General features: G+C 36.4%; 1 protein-coding gene across 3 annotated transcripts in view; it reads right to left on the reverse strand.

Annotated features, from left to right (window-relative positions):
* The window catches only part of rassf3 (Ras association domain family member 3), a 72,660-nt gene extending 50,614 nt beyond the window's left edge, over nucleotides 1–22,046 (reverse strand). The window contains exons 1-2 of one of the 3 annotated variants that reach the window (XM_038300216.1): nucleotides 21,454–22,046; nucleotides 5,308–5,417 (exon numbers count right to left, since the gene is read on the reverse strand). In XM_038300216.1, the coding sequence (XP_038156144.1) occupies nucleotides 5,308–5,417; nucleotides 21,454–21,991 (648 nt within the window). In that variant the 5' untranslated portion in view covers nucleotides 21,992–22,046. Of the gene's footprint in view, nucleotides 1–5,307; nucleotides 5,418–6,299; nucleotides 6,406–12,071; nucleotides 12,377–21,453 lie in introns of those variants that run through there. The other 2 variants (XM_038300218.1, XM_038300219.1) reach the window with 2 other exon arrangements.
* Between the last annotated feature and the right edge of the window lie 1,367 nt (nucleotides 22,047–23,413).

Raw genomic sequence — 23,413 nt, forward strand, 5'->3', positions numbered from 1 at the left:
ACATTTTTTTCAAGTTTTAAATAAGGATATATCCTAGTATTCTTGTTGATTATTTTGAAATTAACTTTTAATTTGTTTCAAAAATACTCCTAAAGCAAAAATGAAATGTAATATAGGTTAATGCTACGTTCAGACCGCACGCGATTCAAAGCAGCAGGTTTACATAAGTAGCAGGTTTACATGCAAACTCAATGGTTGACGTGCATCAAGGTTCATCAAAAGGTCCTGCAGCATGTGTAGAGCACAAGAGCAGCGCATCTTAATGCATCCGAGCAGATAAAGAAGTGCAGATCATGAGCTTCAGAGCTTGCTGCACAAACAGCAGCTGCTAGAGTCGGAAAAATGGATTTTGCTGCTGGACGCGTCACATCAACCATTCAGAAAAGCTGATCTGGGATCACCCAGGGAGACTGGAGCAACGCTGCTGATGCAGATTGCTAAGACCAATCCCCTGAAACAGTTTATGAATGCATAACTTAACTTAAAATGTAAAAACCTGCCAGCAAAATATGTTTGCTTTTATTATTCTGATACCTGCAGTTTGGATTAAGTACATGAAAATGGCTAACATTTCCTTTCTGCTGCCATGAACAGTAGCAGAAAACCCCCAAAAGGAGACCGGGTCAGAGGCTGCTGTTGCTGGGGATTTCAAGTGTAAGAGCACCGCCGGTGTATATTTGAAAGCAAGATTGTAATGTTGATGAACTGACTTCCCAAATTATGTTTTGAGGAGGACTTTCTCACTTGAAAATATATTAAAACTACTTTCAACCCACGTATAACAGCACATATAGCAAAGCCGCTCTCTGCCACTAAATGCAGGAGCAGCAGAAGCATCAGACGCATCTGGACACGCTTTAGGCGCGTCTGACCTTAATGTGGACAAGCATCAAAAATGAAGCAGCAGGCGGTTTTTTGCTGCTGAAATCACGTTAGGCGTGAACGTAGCAGAAAACAGAAGCTGTTTAAGCCAAGACCATAATAGTGAGTTTTACAAAAAAAAAAAAAATACTGTCACATAATAGAAGAAATGCATTGAATCGTGAGATAATTTGCAAATCAAGTTATACAGTTTGTCAATGTTTAACAAATATAGCTTCTTTGTTGTATCTTTAGGCTGTTTTCAGCTTTCTTGTTTGTAAAAGTTACTCAATCAACATTCATGCAATCCCTGTTATTTTAATCCAGCAGTCTGATGAGAAATGAAACCTCAACTTTCAAGAAAGTGTTGTTGTCTAGGAAGAATTTTCAACACAAAACCAACCAAATGCTCCGTTGTCAAAGCTGCGAGCAATTAAGTCATAAACATTACTTTCCCACCATTAGCTTATTTCCCACATGAAAAGAACTCAGGATTACGGGCAATAAAGTTTAGGTGAGGTCTAACGAGACATTAAAGGCAACCCGACAGCAACCAGCTTATTTTATCAGAAGTTATCGCAGTGATGACCTTACAAACCATTGTTTTGATTTTTAAACAGCAGCTGTTTAGCTACAATAAAAGTACAATTTTCTGTTCATTCCTGAATTTACTATTGTTTAATCACTTCCTTACTCAGAGAAATTAACAGCACCTTCAGTGAGGTAGTGTTAATGAGTTTCTTATAGAAAAAGGTCTGAAAAATAAACTCATTGAAATCCTTCTTCGCTTTGACTCATGGGCCTTTCTCAATGTGCTGATGTGCTTCCTATTAGGCCTCCATATGTTTGTTTTTCCCAAATCACAGGAAGTAATTTTTACTCGTTTTGCTCCTTGTCAATCATTTCCAGCCTCTCCCTCTGGTTAAACCAATCACACCGCAGTAGAGGAATGTACAATGCTGTACAGTCATTAGTTTTACTAAGGCATCCTTAAACTAAATAATACACCTTATGTATGTGCTTCCCATACTTTTAAGGGAGATAAACCATAGAAAGAGTTATAATCAGAATATGAATTAATTCCCAGCATATTACAGTTCAGAAGCAATCAAAGCATCCATCACTTCTTGAGCACTGAGTTGTGATTGTGTTCAGGTTTCATGTGCTGCACATTTAAGGCGGATGATTCAATTGGCTGCTAATTCTATTTGTGAGTTAGTGGTTTATACTAAGCAGACATTTGTCCCTAACAAGGTTTCATGACGTCAAAGTTTAAACCTTATCTGTCACAGCGGCTGTTTTTGGTTCCTACAGTAGCAGTTCTATGTATTTAGTCACAGCGGAAGGATCTAACCTGTTAACCTGACTTTAAGGATGTTTTCTTACGCTGTGGTATATTGGTGAGAGCCACATAGTAGTGAATGCGCCAAGACAGGGTTAGGGTTTCATATACAGACACAGTAGATCACATTGTAAACTGAGGCGGGTACATGTATGTTTAAATACTCAAGCGATGACAGAAGTCTGCGTACCTCAGAGAGCACAGCTGATTTACTCATCTGAAATCCCCAAACTGCATCCTATCAATCTTTTTTAGTAAGCTGCTCATTGCTTTCAGTCTTTATAGACAAAAAAATAATAGAGATCATTAGAAATAAGGACATGATACACTATCATCAGGAATCCTGTACATTTTTTGAGGTTTTAAGTTCAAGAAGTGTATTTTTCAATCATTTTAGCGATGATGAAACACAATGTTTGCTGTTCTACAGCACATCTACGCAGCAGATCAGCTTTACAAAACATTGGCATCCATGGATCTTACACAGCTCTCTGTAACCACACACACCCACTTCACAAAAAACATATTTCTATGCGCTGACTGACGCCCCAAAGCCCACAATGCTGCACTCAGCATTACTCGGCACTATTAGGGTTTATTCATGTGTTCAGCATTGGTTTGAAATGTGCTGAGATGATCCTCCTTCTGCAGGAGGAATAAAACCATGTCGGTGTTGATCGGCACCAGAGCCAAAACCGCAGGCGGATTGTAAGTATTCAAGGGGCAGCTGGGATGTAAACACAAAGGTCAAGTTTTGGTTTCTAAGGCGATAAATCCTAACATAACAAGGTAATGCGTGAAATGTAAGAGTTTGTTGAAGTTTCCCATAAAATATAGATGGGATAAGCAATTTTCTTCTGCTGCCTTGCAAAATCTCCCTAATGTCCCAAAAGAAAACAAGATTTTTAGTTTGAGGTTAAGAAAAAAATAGATATATATTTTGTGATTTTCTGAAAAGGGAATCAAAATGTAAGTCAGACATGGAAAAGGTCAATTCTACCAGAATTTAAGCCTCAAACATTTGCTTTTAAAACCCATTTGTCCTAGCAAAAGACATTTCTAACTAAGTTGCTGAAATTACTGGTGGATTCAAATGCAAATCCTGTGAAACTATTGAGTTTAAATAAGGAAATGAAACAAAACAGAACCTTTAAGTCTGAGCTGAAGTGTAATGCTGGTAAATTAATGATTTAACTGAAATTGGACATCTAATAGCAGGTAAAAATTGATTTTTAAAAATCCCACGTTTTGTTGTATATACATTGTAAATGAAGATGCTTGACAGCAGTGTTATCAGTGTGACACCATAAATCTGGACTCAACAGCTGATATATGAATAGTAGTGTCAGCAGAGCAAAAGCACACAGGAAGAGAAGTTGTATAATCATCTAAATGGTTGCTTGAAAGTTGGCGATTCTGTCCAGTGTCACACATCCTTTAACTGTTTCCTGAAAGGAAAGCAGGTGGTTATATAAGAGCACGGACCCATAAAAAATGGTCAAAATGAGGAAAAACGGATTGAAATACACGTCTACAGGACAAAGCTGCAATTGGATATGGTGTGGGCTCCTGAAGCACTCAATGATAAATCAGGACTGATGCACGCCCAGCTGTCCTCCTGGAATTAAACACCATTCTTGTTGTGTCATGCATCTTGATGAGTCAGGCTCTACTATTTCCTTCGTGTAAAACCGACTTTTCTCTGACTTTATAATATCTATGTCAAACTCGGGGGAAAATCAGAAGGCAAAGCAATGATATCATATCCAGATTTCTGCTTATTTATCTTAAATGCATTTATAATTACCATTTTGTAGTTTTGTTTCTCTCAATTAATTCAAGAACAACTAAGGGTCTACAAAAAACACCAAAAAGAACCAATAGTTTTCAAAAAAGTTGACATATTTCAGCCTTCAATGCAACATAATTTGGCCACAAATCATGTTCAAGAATAAAACCTCCTAGATTGCTTTTTGATTTATGATAATAATGTTTTCCTCTCTGTAATGTATAATGTCTGTATTGCTTAAATTAAAGTCAAAGCTGTAATGTTGCACTACAGCACCACCTTGTGGTTTTGCACAATTATTACACAATTAGAGATAAAACATGTATCCCAGCAGGCTTGTAGTTTAAATATAAGTTGATGAATACAGATGGTTTACATACCATCTTTGTCAAAAGGCAAACCTAAATCCACTGCCTGGAATTTGCAGCATTCAAACATATTTAAGCATGTAATCTGAATAATTAGATGATGAGTTAAAAAAGGACAGGTCCATTGTTGGATAACATTACTGAAAAGGCAGTTTAACAGCTAATTTTATATGAAATAATCTCACTGTAAAGCTAGAAATAATGTATAAAATAAATTTAAAAAGTATGAATTACTATGCTGTATTTAAGACAGCTGATCAAAATTAGAAGTATTGATAGATTGGAAAAGTTTATTTAGTTATTAGTTGGTTCCGATCACATTAAGAACCAGGCAGATGGTGACGACTTTAATTAAAACGTGTAAGCAAACACTAATCACTTATGGGGTTCCTCAGAGCTCCATTCTCACACCCAATTCATCCAATCTATTGAACATCCAATCCCTATGCTCATGAGCAGTGATTGCACAATGTGAAGTCTAAAATCTAATCTTTAAGCCTTTTTTTACTTGCTTTTATTCATTTATTCTTGTTTTTTTGTGGTTCAATTGTTTTAAAAAATTGCTTTTATTTTTCTTCTATTTTATTATCTTATTCATGTAAAGAACTATGAATTGTCCATGTACTGAATTGTGCTACACAAATATAAATCCCTTGCCTGAAGAGCAAAGGTCATCTACTTTTTAAGGTCTGTGCATGTGATAGCTCACATCTGCAGAGTTTCATTTTAGAGCTGCTATAAATAGACATTAAAACATCAGAGTGACTAATAAAGAGTCTGATTTAAAAATGCTTTCAAGAATCCAGTAAAAAGAACATGAAATGCATAAGGTTTATTTGGATGAAATAGTGTAGCTACTCTGAAGAGAAACAACCTTAAATATGTTCACATGGACAGCTGCTGACGTAAACAGACGGGACTTCATGTAAGGTGCATTTTTTACTCACATGGAGCGGCGTGTTGTTGTTCAGCTTGTCTTGACTGAGGGGCGACGCAGCAGGATGACAGTCAAGCGACACGCTCTCTCGACACTCAGCATGACATGCATATTTACAACCTGCAGAGAAACATTTAGAAATAAGATAGATTAACCAATAGTAACAAGAGACTCAAAACAATGAGGGAGGAAATATTTGTGAAAGTAAGACAGGTGGAAACAACTCTTATGCAAATCTTCCTCTAATATCTCCGCCTTGCCGGTTCAGCTCAGAGATCCCATTTTGCAAATTAAACCAACGTTATGCAAAATCTGAGATAAGCAAAGTATGAAGATGGAAAGATTTCAAAATAAAATCCAGCAGGACACAACGACATTTAAATATTAACGAACAAATAAAATGAATGAATATAAAGTGATCTGGAAGACAAACACATAATTGAAACTAATGGTCTCAACTTACCTAATGATGGCTAACATTCTGCTTAGAAATAAAAGTCGACTCTGAGAGCTTAAGTCCCGTACAGATTTACGAGGTTTTTTATATTTATTTTACATGGCATGAAAAAAAACAAAACCTGCTGATCACTAATTTAAATAAAAATATGAAAAAAGCTGTAAAAATAAATCAACACAAATAAAAAATAAGCTCATAAGCAAATAATGGCATTGGAAAGGGACAAAATAAAAAATAAAAATGTGTTTAAAAAAATGTACTTCAATGCATAAGCACATTTAAATACAATACTCGGTATTATTTGGTGAAATAAACATTAAATAAATACTTGTTAAAGAAATTTTACAACTAAAGTGCAAAATTCTAAATCAAATAAATTGTAAATTAGCATTAACAAGTTATTTTCTTACTTTATAAATGCAAACTGAAAGAATAGCATTATTAATAAATGAAATACATGATAAAGAAAATCTTTTTCAGTCACATCCCTTGAATAAACAAACTGCTTTAAACAATTAATCCCATAGTTCCTCCCTCAGTCCTACCCGGCGACTTTTTCCTCATGTGCTGTCCAACTTTATCCGACAGTTTGCACATGGCTGCTCCCATCTCCCATCTTCATCTTAGCCTCTCCTAAAGCTCACCATCACTGTTCATGCAGAGAAACCAGTGCCTGCTCGCTCTCCTGACTCTGCTGTCTGCCTCTGCTCAAAGCTCAGATGTGCTCAGCTGCCATTCTTTCCCTTCCTCCCTGGGTTGTTGTGCTGAGTGGGTGATTTACCAGTCAAATGGAGGCCACAGCGCGACAGACAGGAGAGGAGAGGAGAGGAGGGAGGAGGTGGTGGATGGACACAGGACTGCTGACTCAGGCATCTCCAGCCACCCTCTCCTCTCATCTCTCCTCACTTACACAGATGTTTGTTATAACTAAACCATGTCTGACTACCCGGCTTCCTATCCATCCATTCATCTAAACATCATAGATCCTTCTTGACAATGAGAGTAATCCATGGAGGAAAACAAACAAAACTCTTTATCCAAACTCTTGAAATTTAGCTCATTGTGAAGTTCATTTTCAAAACCACATTTCACATCAGACTGACATGAAGTCAGAAAAAACTCTCTGTTTTTGGTCAGTTAGGATTAATACCATTATTTCTTTGTGCTAAATAAAAAAAAAAAGAAGTTCTCTTCTAAACTGTCTAAATCCTCTCAGAATTTAGAGGTTTTTGTTATTCTTCTCATATCTCCAAAAATCAGGGTCATTTTCAGTGGGTATATTTGCAAACTGTATTCAGGCTTTTTATGTTGCTTTTAAAGTAATGACTTCTTCCCTTCTAAGTGGCTCTCAGTCTCTGTTGACTCGTGTTTCTCTTGTTTCAGCTGCTACCTCCTCTGTCGTTTCCTTTTGTTCTGGGGTTGGTGAATCAATTTTAAACCAGAGTACCTTTATCCCTGCTGATGTCATATCTGGAAATCACCATGGTGTTTATAATTACTTCTAATTGTTTAAATAGAGGAATTGTTATTCCTTCAGGAATACGGCTATTATATCCAAGGATTAAACAGTGGAAGTCCACGTTTCTTTCCGTGATATTTGTACCATTTCTTTAAATGTTATTATGAAGTCACAAAAGCAGCATTGTGTTGGTTTAAAGAGGTACCCAACAAATTTGAAGGTCATTTCTTCATCAATCTAGCATGAAAAACCTCATCATCATCATCATTTGGGCTTTTCCAAGTCACGTAAAGGCATTATAACCTTAGTGTATGTTGACTTCTGAGCTGGATTATGATAGGCTAAGCTAACTACCTCTATCTGTTGTCCTCACCACACCCCCACTAAACCCGCACTGTTCATCCCAAAAGTAGCCCTGCCTCTCTGGGTTTCTTAGCACGGACCACTTTGATGGCATTTTTCAAAATTCGTTTAGAGGCGGGGTTATACTTTTACATGGGGTGAGTTACACTTTAAGTTCAGGCAGAGAGAGTGAAAAAAAACTACTTCTATTAAAGGCAAGCAAAAGAAATTACTTCGAATTACATCAAATTACAAATGTAATTTTAGCACACTGTTCTGAATTTGTGGCTTTTAATCAAACTCTAAATTTGTAGAATTGTATTTCTACAGACTAAAGAAAAACTAAGTTTTTCTGTAGTATATATGCTTTTTTTTGTGCTAAAAACAAACAACCAAACATTTTCTATATTTTAACAAAATGAAAGATTTTTTTCTCCATTGTCTTTTTGTAGGTAATTTATTTTTCTGGCACAGTCCAGACAAATAGATAAATGTAGGTTTGTGCTTCGCCATCATGTCACTAAGCTTTAGCACCTGACTGGATGTGAGGTATAAATTACTTTTGCCTAAAGTAATTAGGCAGAATGATTCTCTGACATTGTATTAATCTCTCTCCAAATGCATCTTCCCATCAAAGTTTAAACCAAACTATTATTGGCCAGAAACTGGCCTGTAAAGGTTCCAGTTTTTGACCAATTACCTAAAACTGCCTCTAATACTGTAACTAGGGATGCACGATATTGGGATTTTGGCCGATATCCGATATGCCGATATTTTAAAACTCATGTAGCCGATAACCGATACCGATGTTAAAGCTGGACAAAAATAAGTAGTCATTGAAAATAGCAGTTTTGTTATTCATTTCTGACACTTTGAAAAATAATATACTCAAATATATTTTCATATGCTGATATCAAATTGATTTTTAAAAACGCGGTATCGATCTATTTTACTTTCAAAATCTCGTGAAATTTCATCATTCTGTTAAAAACTCTCGTGATATTTTGCAAATTCTTGTGAGATTTTGTTAGTAAAATAGACCGATACCGCGTCAATATATCAAATTATAAAAATATGGCAAGATTTCGTGAATTTTCGGGGGATTTCGTAGCATAACGATGACATATAGCAATATTTCATTAGTTAAAGAGATTGATATGGTGTTTTTAAATGGCAATATATCAGCATATGAAGATATTGTGATATTTTAATGTATCAATATTTTTCCCTCGTCTTTAGAAGTTTTTAAGTCTGTAAAAAAGAAGTTTTTTCAGGAAGAGGAAGAAGTAGTATTTTTTTTTTTTTTTAGACTTTAGAAAATCAGAAGCTGATCAAATATCGGGTTAAATATCGGTGGGGTGGCCGATGTCCGATATTCAGTTTTAAGGCCGATACAGGCCGATACCGATAGGGGGCCGATTATATCGTGCATCCCTAACTGTAACCTTAAAAAAATGTCATATTGTTAATCTGTAAATGTGTCGTTTATCGTTTTTACATGCATAAATACTATGCTATAATGTTCTGTGTATCTAAATTTAAGATGCATGCATATTAATCTCTCCTGCTCTTCCTTACCCTCTTCTTCTCTCTTACGGAGCGACAGCTGTCTCAGCTGAAAGCACTTCCTGATGCTGCAAATCGATCAGATTAAATCAACAGGTTGACAAAGAGGCGCGTGCAGCCGGACCTACATCATCATAACTTATAAAACAGTTCGGCTCACATGCAGACAGAGAAACACACTGGCATTTAAATCTATCTACTCTGGTACCTAATTTTAAAGTTTTTCTTTTTTTGGTCTACCAGAGCGCTGGATCAAGTGAATACAGGGCCTAAGTGGGGCTGTGTTTAGATAAAACCTCCTTTCAGATAGGTACGTCCAAAACCACTGAAGAACAGAACCTCGAAGGCCAAAACACAATTTCAGCAAATATAGCAAAAAATCATCAATGCTGAGATAAACTTGTAAAATACTCTATCAATGAAAGCATCACCTGTTCCTCCTGACCATTTCCTGTATTACTACACACAGCAACAAAAATAAACACCTATCAGCTCAGAGATCACAATGGATAAACCTGTAAAACAGGACAGATTTTTTTCCCATCATCACGTGTCAAACTGTTTTTTTTGACAGCAGGTCACTAATCGAGTCTGTGTTTGCAGAGAGGGGAGCATTCAGGAGTCAGCTCCTTTAACAAGGATCTGCTGAAACATTTCTGACCTCAAACTATTTGGGAGATCATCCAGAGAACAGAGTCCAAAAAAAGAAAAATGGGGAAAGATTTTTGACCTTTTACTGTCTATTTGTTTAATAAAATTTGGAACATTCCCAATATGTAAGTCAGAAATAATCATATCAAATACAAGTGTTTTTTTATGATTACTTTCATGTAAAATAGAGGTCTACTGAGGAAGGTTTGTTAAAGCCGATATTGATACCGATTTTTATGACATCAGTCTGCAACCTGCGGCTTCGGAGATGCAATTGGCTCTTTGGACCCTCTTCAATGGGCTTTAATAGCAGCTTAAAATAATAAAGAAAACTAACCAATGGTTCTGAATTATAACAGTCTTAGAAGCATAACATTTTTAAAATAAAATTTGAATTCAATTTTTACAACAGAACAACATCATAAGAAACACAAATACGTTTTTTAATCTATTCTTCTCATCGTTAGCTTAGAAAGGGAAGAAAACTATTATTGACATTAAATAATCTACAGAAGAAAACCCAGGCTTCCTCTTTATTGATTCCTGTTGCGGGTATTTAACACAAATAGTTTGTGTTTTATTAAAAGGTTAATAAATATTTAAAGCTATAAATGACTTTTCTTTAGCTGGACTTAAGCTAAAATTGCTCTGGATTTTAAAGGTCACAGACGGCTGGTCTAACCAATCCCCCATGCGTGTTGCTGATTTTTTTTGGGCCACTATTTTATGCAGATAATGCTCTTTCTTCCCCAATTTACATTATTAAAAATAGGAGAAAATAACAATATTACAATAAGTCCCAAGTGAAATAAAAAAAAGAAAAATTATGAGCAATAGATGGCAAATGGAGATTATCTGGGTGAATGAATTGGCTTGCATGTGTCGACCTATAAAAGAAAAAAGACACTAGAATCGGCCAAATACATCCTCCGACCTTTAATGTAAAGTATTGACTTATTGATAACACAATTTCAACAATAAAGTACTCCATCTGCAAAGTTTAAGATTTCATATTCCAGGAGATGGAAATATTATATGAGTTTTAACATTTCAAAGCCTAACAACGAGTGACCATAAACACAAAACAGATTCCTCATTAAACAAAAGTGACAAGGAATGTGAGGGGAAAAAACAAGTTTTTATCTTCTCCATCAGTTTATCATGAAGAACAACCCTTTTTCTTCACTGTCATTAAACAGACAAAAAGTTCCTGTTTTAAACTAATTAGAACAGTGAACTTTTATCTTTTTTAGTAAAATAACCAAATAAAGATTAGATTCTAAAGACTTACAGGTATGAGACATTCATGCTATAATGACCTCTAGTTGTATGATTTCACAGCATCAACTCAAAAATGCTAAACTTGATGTAAAACTAAAATACATAGGCAAAAAAATGCTTTTAAAACTAACAATTGACACATTTTAGGATTTAAATATTTTAATAATTAAAAATGCATTAATGCAATCAGTGTTTATTGTTGAAGGGTGGGAACTAAGCTGAGATTGTCGACAGGTGGCCTTTCTTTGAGCTTAAAATATATTTTCCGTATAAAATATCTAAATAAATAGAAAAAAAAAACAATATTTAATTCTCTAAAATTGTTTGGAGGCTTAATTTTCTTTCTTTATATGTACATAAAGGTTGGATCCTCTTTTTTGCATTATTTCATCATTTGAAACTAGGGAACCTGAGAGGATCCTGAAGTTATAAGGCACCTTAAAGAAATTCTGTAGTTTCTGATTCAATTGGTAAACGAAGGAAAATTAGACTGGATTTAACCTGTTTTATTCTTCAGGGAATCAAATGCTCAGAAACATCCTAAATCCTAATACAAAAAGGAGGTAGTTTTACACATCCGCCCAAAGTTAAGCTCACTGAAATAGGAAGCCGGGTTCTTATTGTTGGAATCTTACTGTATGCACACGGCAGCGCGTAGAAATTCAACACGTTTTTGTTAGAAGGACAAAAGACGCGTGTGAGCAGGTGAATAAATGCTGCAGCCATCTGCTTTGTCTAAAGTCTCTTTCTAATGTCCTTTCCTGCTTTTCCTTTCTTGCTTTCTACTTGCCTGTACATGTGTTCTGATGATCTAAGCGTGCAAATAAACCTCAAGTTGCCCAGGATAAAGAGGAGAAAAGCAACAGGAGGTGTAATGTTAAAGAATTAAATACATGTAAATAAACATTTTTTAACCTTTAGCCAAAAAAAATTAGTTTGGACACTGACAAGACCAGTTAAGATCTAAAACGTTGAAATCTTTAGGCGATTATATGGGTTATCAAGTGTCTAAACTCACCAGACTTTCTCCAGATCGGACCAACTTCCAGACGTCCGGAGCGTCGCACAGCTTCCGGAAAACGACAGAAAAATCTGGACATTCTCTCCAACCTTCTCCCAACATATTCCACAAACCCCATCAGTACTAATCCCTGCTGTGATCTATTAGCCTCCGGTTGATAATTCCCATCGACAGGCAACCTGATCCAGAGAATCATCCTCCACCGTCATCCCTTAGATGTTCCTCGGCCTGTGCTGTGCTCCACACTGACCACTGCCCCCCTCCAACGTTTGTGGCATAGATGTGGGTCTTTAGCTGCCAATGGCTGAGTGAATGCTGTGGAGCCAAACTGTCAGAGTGACTGAACAAACAAAAGGACGGCAGCTGACAGACGCCCACTAAGAGTTGGTGGAGTCAGATTCTACTGAAAAGGTTCAGACAATCCGCCTCAGAATTTCTCACAAGGGTTCAAAATGAGTTTTTACGACGTGGGACGTCCTCACTATCTCTGTTTAGGGATAATATTGTTTATTTATTTCATTGAACTATTCTAACTCTGGTGTAGAATGTTACACGTCAACAAATTTATCCCAGAGTCTGAATTAATAATAGATTTTTTTCTAACAAAGTAAAAAAAATTATACATACAACCGTATCAATACAAAGTCTTTAAAAAAAACTTTTTTTTTATTCTTTTGGATTAAATAAATTTAAAGAATTAATAGAATTTAATTATGCGGTTTTCCACCATTTTCCATCAAATTCTCAACAAAACTGAGGTTGTGGAAGCTTTCTAAATATCAGCTCTGATGTTTTTGCAATCACCCCTCCCAGAGAACCTGGGAAGTATTGAAATTTTAAGTGAAATTGTTTTTACACGATGAAGAGCTTGAGGAGCAGCAAACAACCTTGAAAACTCAAATGGCTGCTCCTGAAAGGTTTTATGGTCAGACAAGGCAAAAACAGAGTTATTTAGCTCTAATTACAATAAGTACTGTATGAATGGATCAGTCAGTGTGACTCTTTTAAATTAAGAAACCCCGACACAACTGTCAGGTATGGTGTTGGCATTATTATGCTGTGGGAAAGTTTTGTGATATAATGATCTAAAGAAGGACTATTTCCAGTTTCTTAAACCATATCCCAAATCAACAGCTGAAGCGTAGCTGTTCTAAGAGTATATAGTGTCAACATAAGCCTCTTTCCCACTGAAAATACCGGGTTAACGCGTGTTTTTCAACACTAACAATCAGCATTTGGCTCCCTTCCCATTGGCAAAAAAAACAAAAAACATGTCTAACCCCTCGCTGGCAGCTGCGTGGCCTCTGTCCCCTGTGGCTGCATGTCTGGTGACATCATCACGCTGGCTTAACTTTAATGATGACACCAGTGCAACAGAAATCAGGAAAGTAAACAATGGAGAGCAACATGTTAGGAAGCCAGGGCTTAGTCTGTGTGCTTTGTTGTTTCGCTCTGTTATCTTTCCAAATCCATCTTACCAGTACTGCGCCATGTTTAACGAACATAAATAGAGTTGTTTCGGCATGTTAGACCAGGCGTGGCTGGCGCGTAGTTCTGACATTAGTATGTTGCGTTCAATAATGTCACTTAATTTAATTGATTGATTGATTTACTTCATTGATCTCACAGTGGAGAAATTTACTTTAGCCGGTAAAAATGGCTGCAGTGTTCCCACGGGATGCCGAGCAGAACCGAGGCAATTTAACATGCTTCGCTTGCCGAGTCGTTTGACCAATTTTGACACACACCAATGAGCTGTTCCCACTCCCACTAAAAGCCGAATGTTGCTGGGTATAAATGGGTTTTTCCCCCAGTGGGGAAGGAGTAATATAAATGCTGGTTTAAGGTGGAAAAAAACAGCAAATAATAAGGGTAGGAAAATTCTTTCCAAAGTCTTAACTATCGCTGAACAATTAATTGCATATGCAATATAAATACAGTTTAGCACAACACAATTTTTAAAATCGCAGAGGAACTTAATTTTGGTCACCTAACATTTATTACCGATATTCTCCCTCCAGCCAAAACAGTGGCTGTAGACTCTGGATAAGCAAGCTTTAAAGGTCATGAAAACAATGAAACCCTGGTGCAAAACTTGAAAAAAATAGTACCGGGTAATTTTGGTTCAAAAAAATGTACCATTTTGATTTTTGGAAAAACAATTCAGGTCTAATCTTAACTTTAACTACAATGAAAATGAATGGAGGATACTTCAAAGCCAGTTTTGTTTGAGGAAACTGAATGCCTTTAAATACACCCTTCCATTTCTGAGTGGAAAGCCATCCAGTCAGAAAGATGCCAGAAGCTGGAGGATGGCTTCAATTTCGGTATAAGTTGCAAACAAAAAAACACTTATAGAGTGTGGATATATAGATGAGACTTTTGTCCAACTAAAGATCAGAAAGATTAAAGTTGTTGGTTGAATAGTTCTACTCTGAACAATAAACATTGCAGAATAATCACTTAAAGTCCTGATAATAGTTGAGTATTCAAACTATTGCTGAGAGTAAATTCAAACGGATTAATTGCTTCATTACAAGGTTGTACCATCAATATAAGAACAGATAGAGTGAAATAAAACTCCAGCTCCCAGCACAAATGCCTCACAAAAACCTCTCGGCTAATGAATGCACACTCTAATGCAACATTAAAGCCAATCAAACAAAGATCCCCTGCTCTGTTTGCTGGTTTCTGTTACTGCGCTTCATTGAGAAACAGACAAAAGACATGAGACCCACGCGGACAGAGTCCATTAGTCAAGACACTCAGGCACAAACATCTGAAGTCAACCAATAAAACAAACTCATGCATCTAATCCTAAAAAAAAGAAAATAGTCTAAATGGATTCACTAATCAGTTTTCTAGTCTGGTTCCATTTTGTGACATTTGTAAGGCTCTAAATTAGCACAGTAATAATAACCTTTTATATAATCACCCTGGAGATTTCCATCTCTTCATCTTGTCCTGCACCTTTTCAACAGAAGTTACTGTAGTTCTCATTTTTACTGGGAGATTCATATAAAGAGGTTTTACTCAACCCTACCTAAGATTGTGTATATTCATGCCTCTGTTTGGTGCATAGATACAGTAGCAGAATACAGTTGCACTAGACCAGGGGTCACCAACACAGTGCCCTCAAGGACCACATGGGGGGCCCTCAGAGATTTCTAAATAAAGAACAACCCACCAGTGGGCTAAGTCTGAAATTTTATTTTATTCTGCTGCTCTTCTTTTTAATAATTTATAGAGATTTCAAAATGACAATGTCTAAATAAACTTAGAAATTAACAGAAACAATAAAAATATGTTGATAATGGACAAAGTTTAGGCTAAAGCTAACCCTTGCAGCTCATGGGTCAGTAATGGTCGCCCTTCCTAAGTTTCGGTACCCTTGAAGTGGCCCTCAGCCTTAAAAAGGTTGGTGACCCCTGCACTAGACTGTACTATGTTATAGTGCCGGGAAAACTGGGTCGGCCTCTCTGGTACAGCTCTTAATTGGTTTAAATCCCACTGAAAGGACATGGACTTTCTTGTATCAGTAGGCAACTTCTCATCAGAGATGACAAAAATCACATGTGGGGTTCCCCAAGGGTCCATCCTGGGCCCCCTCTTATTCAATATCTACATGCTCCCTCTTGCTCAGTTAATAAAAAAACAACATCAGCTACCATAACTATGCAGACGACACACAGCTTTACATCACCATGTCACCAGGTGACTATGAACCAATTCAAGCACTGAGGAAATGCTTGGAAGAAATCAATGCCTGGATGTGCCATAATTTTCTTCAACTGAATAAAAACAAAACTGAAGTAATAATCTTTGGACCAATAGAGATCTAAAGTTAGCACACAGCTTCAGTCGCTTCAGCTAGTAACCACTGATCAGGCCCCAAATCTAGGTGTAGTGCTGGATTCAGACTCAAACCTCCCAAAGCATTTAAAGACAATTACAAGGTCGGCTTTCTATCACCTGAAGAACATTTCCAGGATTAAAGGACTAATGTCTCAGCATGATCTGGAAAAACTAATCCATGCGTTTATTTTTAGTCGAATTGATTACTGCAACGGTGTTTTCACAGGTCTGCCTAAAAAGTGGATCAGACAGCTGCAGCTGATCCAGAACGCTGCTGCTCGTGTCCTCACTAAGACTAAGAAAGTAGAGCACATCACCCCAGTTCTAAAATCCTTCCCCTGGCTCCCTGTATCTCAGAGAATAGACTTTAAAATACTTCTGTTAGTCTATAAATCTCTGAATGGCTTAGCACCTAAATACATCACAGACTTGCTATCAGTGTATCAACCCTCCAGACCACTCAGGTCTTCTGGCTCCAGCCTGCTCTGCATACCTAGAACCAGAACTAAACATGGAGAAGCAGCATTTAGTTCCTATGCTCCACTTATCTGGAACAAACTTCCAGAAAACTGTAAAAGTGCGGAAAGCCTGAGTTCCTTTAAATCAAGACTAAAAACACATTTGTTTAGGATTGCCTTCGACTGTTCTAGTTAAACAGTTCAACATCATTAGTTCAACTTTTTATTTTCTTTAGTCCAACTCTTTTATGTTTCTGAATTTTTTATTTTATTTTTTTTCTACTTGCTTTGATTCTGTTTTATTTTCCTATATTTTAATCATGTCAAGCACTTTGCATTGTCTTTGTACTGAATTGTTCTATACAAATAAATTTGCCTTGCCTTTGCCTTGCCTCACTAGAGTATTTTTGCATTAACGATTAAAATGTCTTATTTTATCAAAATAATCAGTTTAATTTTGAATTCTTATCCCTTTTGTTGATGTTCATAAATAAAAATCATAAAGCCTCTAAAAGTCTCCCCCCATTTAGATTTTAAACATTAAATTCCTTTGAAAATACAACCTGCTTGAAAATATTTTGATTAATCAAACACCTGCTCTTCAGTCGAAATTAATGTTCAACTGCAGAAAAACCTGCAACACCATCTGGTTTATAGGTGACCATTTCTGTGCGATGCCCAATGAATGAGTGACCAGTGTTAACATCAATATTCCAGTGGAAAGAATTTGCTCAAAGTGTTTTCCTTTCTTGTTGCTTTTTGCCCTTATGCTGCTGTCATTTAACACATAAAAAGAAGATGCTTATTCTACATTTAATCCTAAAGTTTCCTTTGGAAAGAAAATACACATTTATTTCTGATATCCTTTTATCTGTGTCTTTAAATAAGGGTAAAATAAGATAAATAAAAAAAAAACACATATATTAATTGATTACAGAAAACATAAGACAACTTCAGCTAGTATTTAAATCTGAATCAGCCTTTAACCAGAATTTACCCATTGTGGGAAAATAAAATGATTTTCTATCCTATTTTCTTCTTTTTGGGCCTGACTTTAGACAAACGAGGAATTTTACTTTAGTTTCAAACACTTACAGCATACAGGAAAACTGTATGAATATGTCAGATGTATGTAAATTAATCTTTTTGTAAAAAGAAAAGAAAAACATGTCAGCTTTCAACAGAGCAAATGTGCTTATTTTGTTTCACAGCAGAGCTGTCTGCTCAGGCTGTGTCCAGATGTGGACAGAGACATCTGCTGCATCTGGACGTAATCGAGTTAGCTAAATATGATTAATCCAAAATATAATTTGGTTTATACAGAGAAAACAGAATTTAATTGTCTGTATATCATTAGCTAACTCTGCTTAAAGATGGTAGTACAGCAGGGCTTGTCTTTAGAAATCCCTGCCTTTTATGGTATAAAGAAGAAAACCTACTGAAAAATATTTTTTGGCAGCAAAGATTCACTGAATTCATTGTTAATGAAATAAAATATATGCTTCTTTTTTTGACAGCAACAAGTTACAGCTAAAACTAGCAAACAAACATTAGCAAACTTACGAACCAGAACTATTTGATAAAGATTCCAGTTGGGGACCTGTGAGGCGTCTGTTTCTCAAACTAGAGAATCTAATCTACTTATCTTCTTGCTCAGTTGTGCAACGCGGCCTCCCACTTCTTTTTCTACTCTGGTTACAGCCTGTTTGTGCTGTCCTCTGAAGGAAGTAGTAGCCTACACACCGTTGTAAGAAATCTTCAATTTCTTAGCATTTCCTCGCATGGAATAGCCTTAATTTCTAAGAACAAGAATAGACTGTCGAGTTTCAGATGAAAGTTCTCTTTTTCTGGCCATTTTGAGCGTTTAATTGACCCCACAAATGTGATGCTCCAGAAACTCAATCTGCTCAAAGGAAGGTCAGTTTTGTAGCTTCTGTAACGAGCTAAACTGTTTTCAGATGTGTGAACATGATTGCACAAGGGTTTTCTAATCATCAATTAGCCTTCTGAGCCAATGAGCAAACACATTGTACCATTAGAACACTGGAGTGATAGTTGCTGGAAATGGGCCTCTTTACACCTATGTAGATATTGCACCAAAAACCAGACATTTGCAGCTAGAATAGTCGTTTACCACATTAGCAATGTATAGAGTGTATTTCTTTATAGTTAAGACTATTTTAAAGTTATCTACATTAAGAAAGTAAAGTGTTTTTCCTTCAAAAATAAGGACATTTCAATGTGACCCCACACTTTTGAACGTGTGAAATCATATAAATATGAAATCATATTTATCATAGATAAATAACTACCTTAATAATAACTAAAAACGTCATTAAATGTGGATATTAGTAGATTCACATATAGTTTTTTGCAGAATGATTATTGATAAAAGACATGTCTCAAACCTGAAAGGATTTTGTCCACTATACCTTTTATTTACACAGCATAGATGTTTAAATATATGTGTCTATTGGCTAGCAAAGGCTGCAGGAAAGTATAGTTTGTCTTTATTTAGAAAATATGGATGTTGTGCATGTTCCTGTTGGAACAGTGTAGATTGACTCTGAGGTTCTGGTTCCTTTTGGCCACCCCTATTAGGATTTTCTGGCTACGCCTCTGCATATATATATATATATATATATATATTGAAAGTAAAGATAAGAATAGGACAGGAAAACAGGAATATGGACATCAGGAAAGACTTCTTTTACATTTTACATAACTTCCTTCTATTGTTTCTCAGATAACATCATTAGCAGAAGGATGTACTCTGTTGAGGAGTAAGTCAAACTTGTTGGCTGAACTAGTTCGTCTGCATACCGTCTACATTCCGAGGTGTTTCACAGCCCTGCCCATTAACATTTCCAACTATGTGAACAAGCAGTGGTTAAAACAATCAGACTAACTGGCTGGGATGTCATCAGGATGAGTTCCATCTACAACAAACATTTCTTTCAAAGGATATGAAAATAAGTGGCTCCCACAGATCAACAAATTATGTAATACTTATTTTTTAGGAAAACTTCTGATGTAATCTTATTTTGTTTTTAAACTCACACCAAAAAAAATTTGTTAACACCTTTTGGTTTTTAAAACCCTGGAGAGATTTCTTAAAAGAATTAATACAATAAGTTTTATATTAGTTGGCAACTAAAATAGCAACTGTTTAGGCAACAAAACAAGTTTTCTTCTTTTTCAGAAGATATTTTCCCCTTGTGGAAAATACAAATTGCAGCTAATTGCACTTTATATACCATTAGCAGAACACTGTGGCTTACCAGCTTTTATGTATTTTAAAGTGATTCTGTGTAGTAGATAAATGCAAAGTGGAGCATAATTGTGTGGTGTTGGGACTTACTTTAAATATAAACCTGACGAATGTCCTTTTTACACCAATACCTTTAAATCTAAAGTAACCATTTGCTTCATAACAGACCTGGAGAGTAAACAGAGTGCACCTGAGTGTGACTCTATAATAAATTAATATGTAATCTAAGTGCAGCTGATCAGGGGCGGAGCTAGATAGGGGGCCAGGGGTGACCTGAAAGAATTTTATCCACTATACCTTTTATTTAGAAAGCATGAATGTTTAAATATATATGTCCTTTTGTTAGCAAAGGCTGTAGGAGTAAGTATAGTTTGTCTTTGTTTAGAAAATATGGATGTTTTGCTCATTATTTTTCCTGTTAGAACACTTTAGATTGACCCTGAGGTTCTGGCGCCTATCCACTTTCAGCCACCCCTCAGTGTACATTGGTTATCCCATGGCCAACCTTATAAAGATTTTCTGGCTACTCCTCTGCAGCTAATATTTGGACACCTAAGAGGTCTGTTAGGCACATTAGGAAAACAACATCAGTCATAATCATGAAGATAAAGAGGGTTGTGGCAGTATTAATAGGAGAGGTAGCCATTGGGGCTGTGCTAATGGTGGAGGAGTTGCAAAAAAACACAACTCAGGTGGGATTAATAAAAGTCTTTGCTCTTTACACAGATCTATAATGGGAGGGGGGTATTTTTGAGGAAAGGACAAATCCTGTTCTGTTTGTTTAAAGTTTGCTAGAAGCCAAGATCACTTAACATGCTGATTTGTAAAAACCTAATTCCAATTTAATTGGCTGCTAGAGTTTGAACCAAGGAAGAATAAGCAACATTTCTAAGTCTCATCCAAAGACCCTTCAGGATGCAGTAAAAAGTGATTTTACATAGCACTGACCTGGAGTCCTCACATAAATGAACATTTGAATTTTTAATTTAATATATATGCATATCTTTTGAAGTTTATGCATATTTTATGTGCATTTTTTCTTCTATTTCAGAGTTACTCTATTTTTGGTTATATTTCATAAAATGAAAACATACTGGGTTTTGGATTAATAGCTTTATTTAAGCCAATCTATCATTTCCATTGGCCATGGCCACCCTTAGCCAATCATTGGCCACCCCTACCATTTTCCCCCTCTAATACAGACTGTGGCAGCAGTAATATTCTGAAGGGGAATGTTCAAACTTATTAAACATTTATATTTTTTATATATATATTAACAAGTACTTGACAAACAGAAACACTGCTGTTAATTATGCACTTTAAAGATGATAGATAATACATTGATGCTCTTTTCAGAACTAAATTTTGAATTATTTGGGCTAAATATTAAATTATGTACCTCTGCACGTCATCTAGGAGTCTTCAGTGAAATCATAGATAACTACTTTAATAATAACTCAAAAAATCCTTAAATGTGGATATTAGTAGATTAACATATAATTTTTTGCAGAATGATTGATAATAAAAGACATTGTCTCAAACCTAAAAGAATTTTGTCCCACTTTACCTTTTATTTACACAGCATTTATGTTTAAATATATGTGTCTATTTGTTAGCAAAGGCTGCAGGAAAGTATAGTTTGTCATTATTTAGAAAATATAGAAGTTGGAACAGTTTAGATGACCCTGAGGTTCTGGTGCCTTTCGGTCACCCCTATTAGGATTTTCTGGCTACGCCTCTGCATTTCAATATATTTAAAACTTCTAGTATTTTATCTTGACCTTCTCCTTCATACCTGCACAGGTGAGACCGTGTTGGAGGATATAATTGCAGCACACATCACACCAGTTGTTCTCGCCTCCGGGCTCAAAGGTGTGTCCCTCCCCGGTCTCCTCCTTCACTCTGGGGTCCTTCTCGCTGGGAGAGAAGATGGTCCTCACATCGGGGGCCCTGAAGCGGTTCTTCCGGCTCCTGGGTGGCGCTCCTCCGTGTCCTTCTACCCCGTTTTTCATGGCTTCAGGCGGTTTTCTCGTTTCAGGGCTCTGAGGTTTCTCCTCCGGCTCCTCTCTCGGTGCCCACACCTCTACCAAACTGGACGCTTGGGGGTTGGAACACCGCCGGGCCACCCTCACCACCGCGCCCTTGTTGGCCTTGATGCGCACCTTGGCTCCGGGCGGCGGCCACGTCGTTTCCAGATGAGCCTCGGCGGTCGTCTGGGTCAGCCGGGATGTTTTAATGCGAACAGGCTCCACAGCTGAGTCATCCATTGCCAGGGAGTCCTTGGAGGCGATCTCACGGATCCTGGGTGCGGGGTTAAACATTACTCCCTTCATGCTGAGCCTGGTAATGCCGCTTAAAGTCTGCGGCAGCTGTCAGAGAGCAGGTTGATCTGCTGGAGAACGGGTTGGATCTCATTTCAGACTCCACAGCGGGCAGCATGACACGCTCCGCTTCCAAAAAATGCAAATGTAACAAACTTAACTTTATTCACAAACTATGTCAATTTGAAAGGCAACATAATGAACACAAAATCACGTATTCATAGTTTAAACCGTTCTCTCTCTTTTAATACTTTTTAAAAATAAAGTAGGCAATACATAATCTTACTGCTAAACAAAAAATATATATTTTTTTATTCCTTTTTATAAACAAAAGGAGTCCACAAAAAAGATTTTTAAAAAATCTAACTTTTTTTCAAAGTTGAATCAAGTTTAAAGTGATTGTAGGTCCTGTATTGATCACATGAGGGTGCTGTTTCCCCATTGAAATACAGCTCCTTCTCAAAATATTAGCATATTGTGATAAAGTTCATTATTTTCCATAATGTAATGATAAAACTTGAACATTCATATATTTTAGATTCATTGCACACTAACTGAAATATTTCAGGTGTTTTATTGTCTTAATACAGATGATTTTGGCATTCAGCTAATCATAACTCCAAATTTCTATCTCACAAAATTAGCACATTCCATCCGACCAATAAAAGAAGAGTGCTCTTAATACAAAAAAAAGTCATCCTTCAAATAATTATGTACAGTTATGCATTCAATACTTTGTTGGGAATCCTTTTGAATAAATGACTGCTTTAATGCGGTGTGGCATGGAGGCAATCAGCCTGTGGCACTGCTGAGGTGTTATGGAGGCCCAGGATGCTTCCATAGCGGCCTTTAGCTCATCCACAGTGTTTGGTCTTGTGTCTCTCAACTTCTACTTCACAATATCCCACAGATTCTCTATGGGGTTCAGGTCTGGAGAGTTGGCAGGCCAATTGAGCACAGTGATACCATGGTCAGTAAACCATTTACCAGTGGTTTTGGCACTGTGAGAAGGTGCCAGGTTGTGCTGAAAAAGGAAATCTTCATCTCCACAAATCTTTTCAGCAGATGGAAGCATGAAGTGCTCCAAAATCTCCTGCAAATTGAAACTTCCTTACAATGACTATAAAGTAAAAAAAAACTCAACTTTATTCACCAACGATGTCAATTTAAAAGGCAACTGATATAATTAACATTCTTTTATTCTTAGTTTAAACCGTTCTCTCTTTTGAATACTTTTTTAAAAAATAAAGTAGGCAATACATAATCTTACAGCTAAACAAAAAATATTTCTTTTTTTTTTTTAACAAAAGGAGTCCACCAAAAAAAAGATTTAAAAAAAATCTCAGTACTTGTTTCAAAGTTGAATTAGGTTTTAAGCGATTGTAGTTCCTATATTGATCACATGAGGGAGCTATTTCCCCATTGAAATATGTT

This window comes from Cyprinodon tularosa, unplaced genomic scaffold (genome assembly GCF_016077235.1).
Source record: "Cyprinodon tularosa strain WSP-4 unplaced genomic scaffold, ASM1607723v1 ctg442, whole genome shotgun sequence".
Classification (NCBI taxonomy): domain Eukaryota; kingdom Metazoa; phylum Chordata; class Actinopteri; order Cyprinodontiformes; family Cyprinodontidae; genus Cyprinodon; species Cyprinodon tularosa.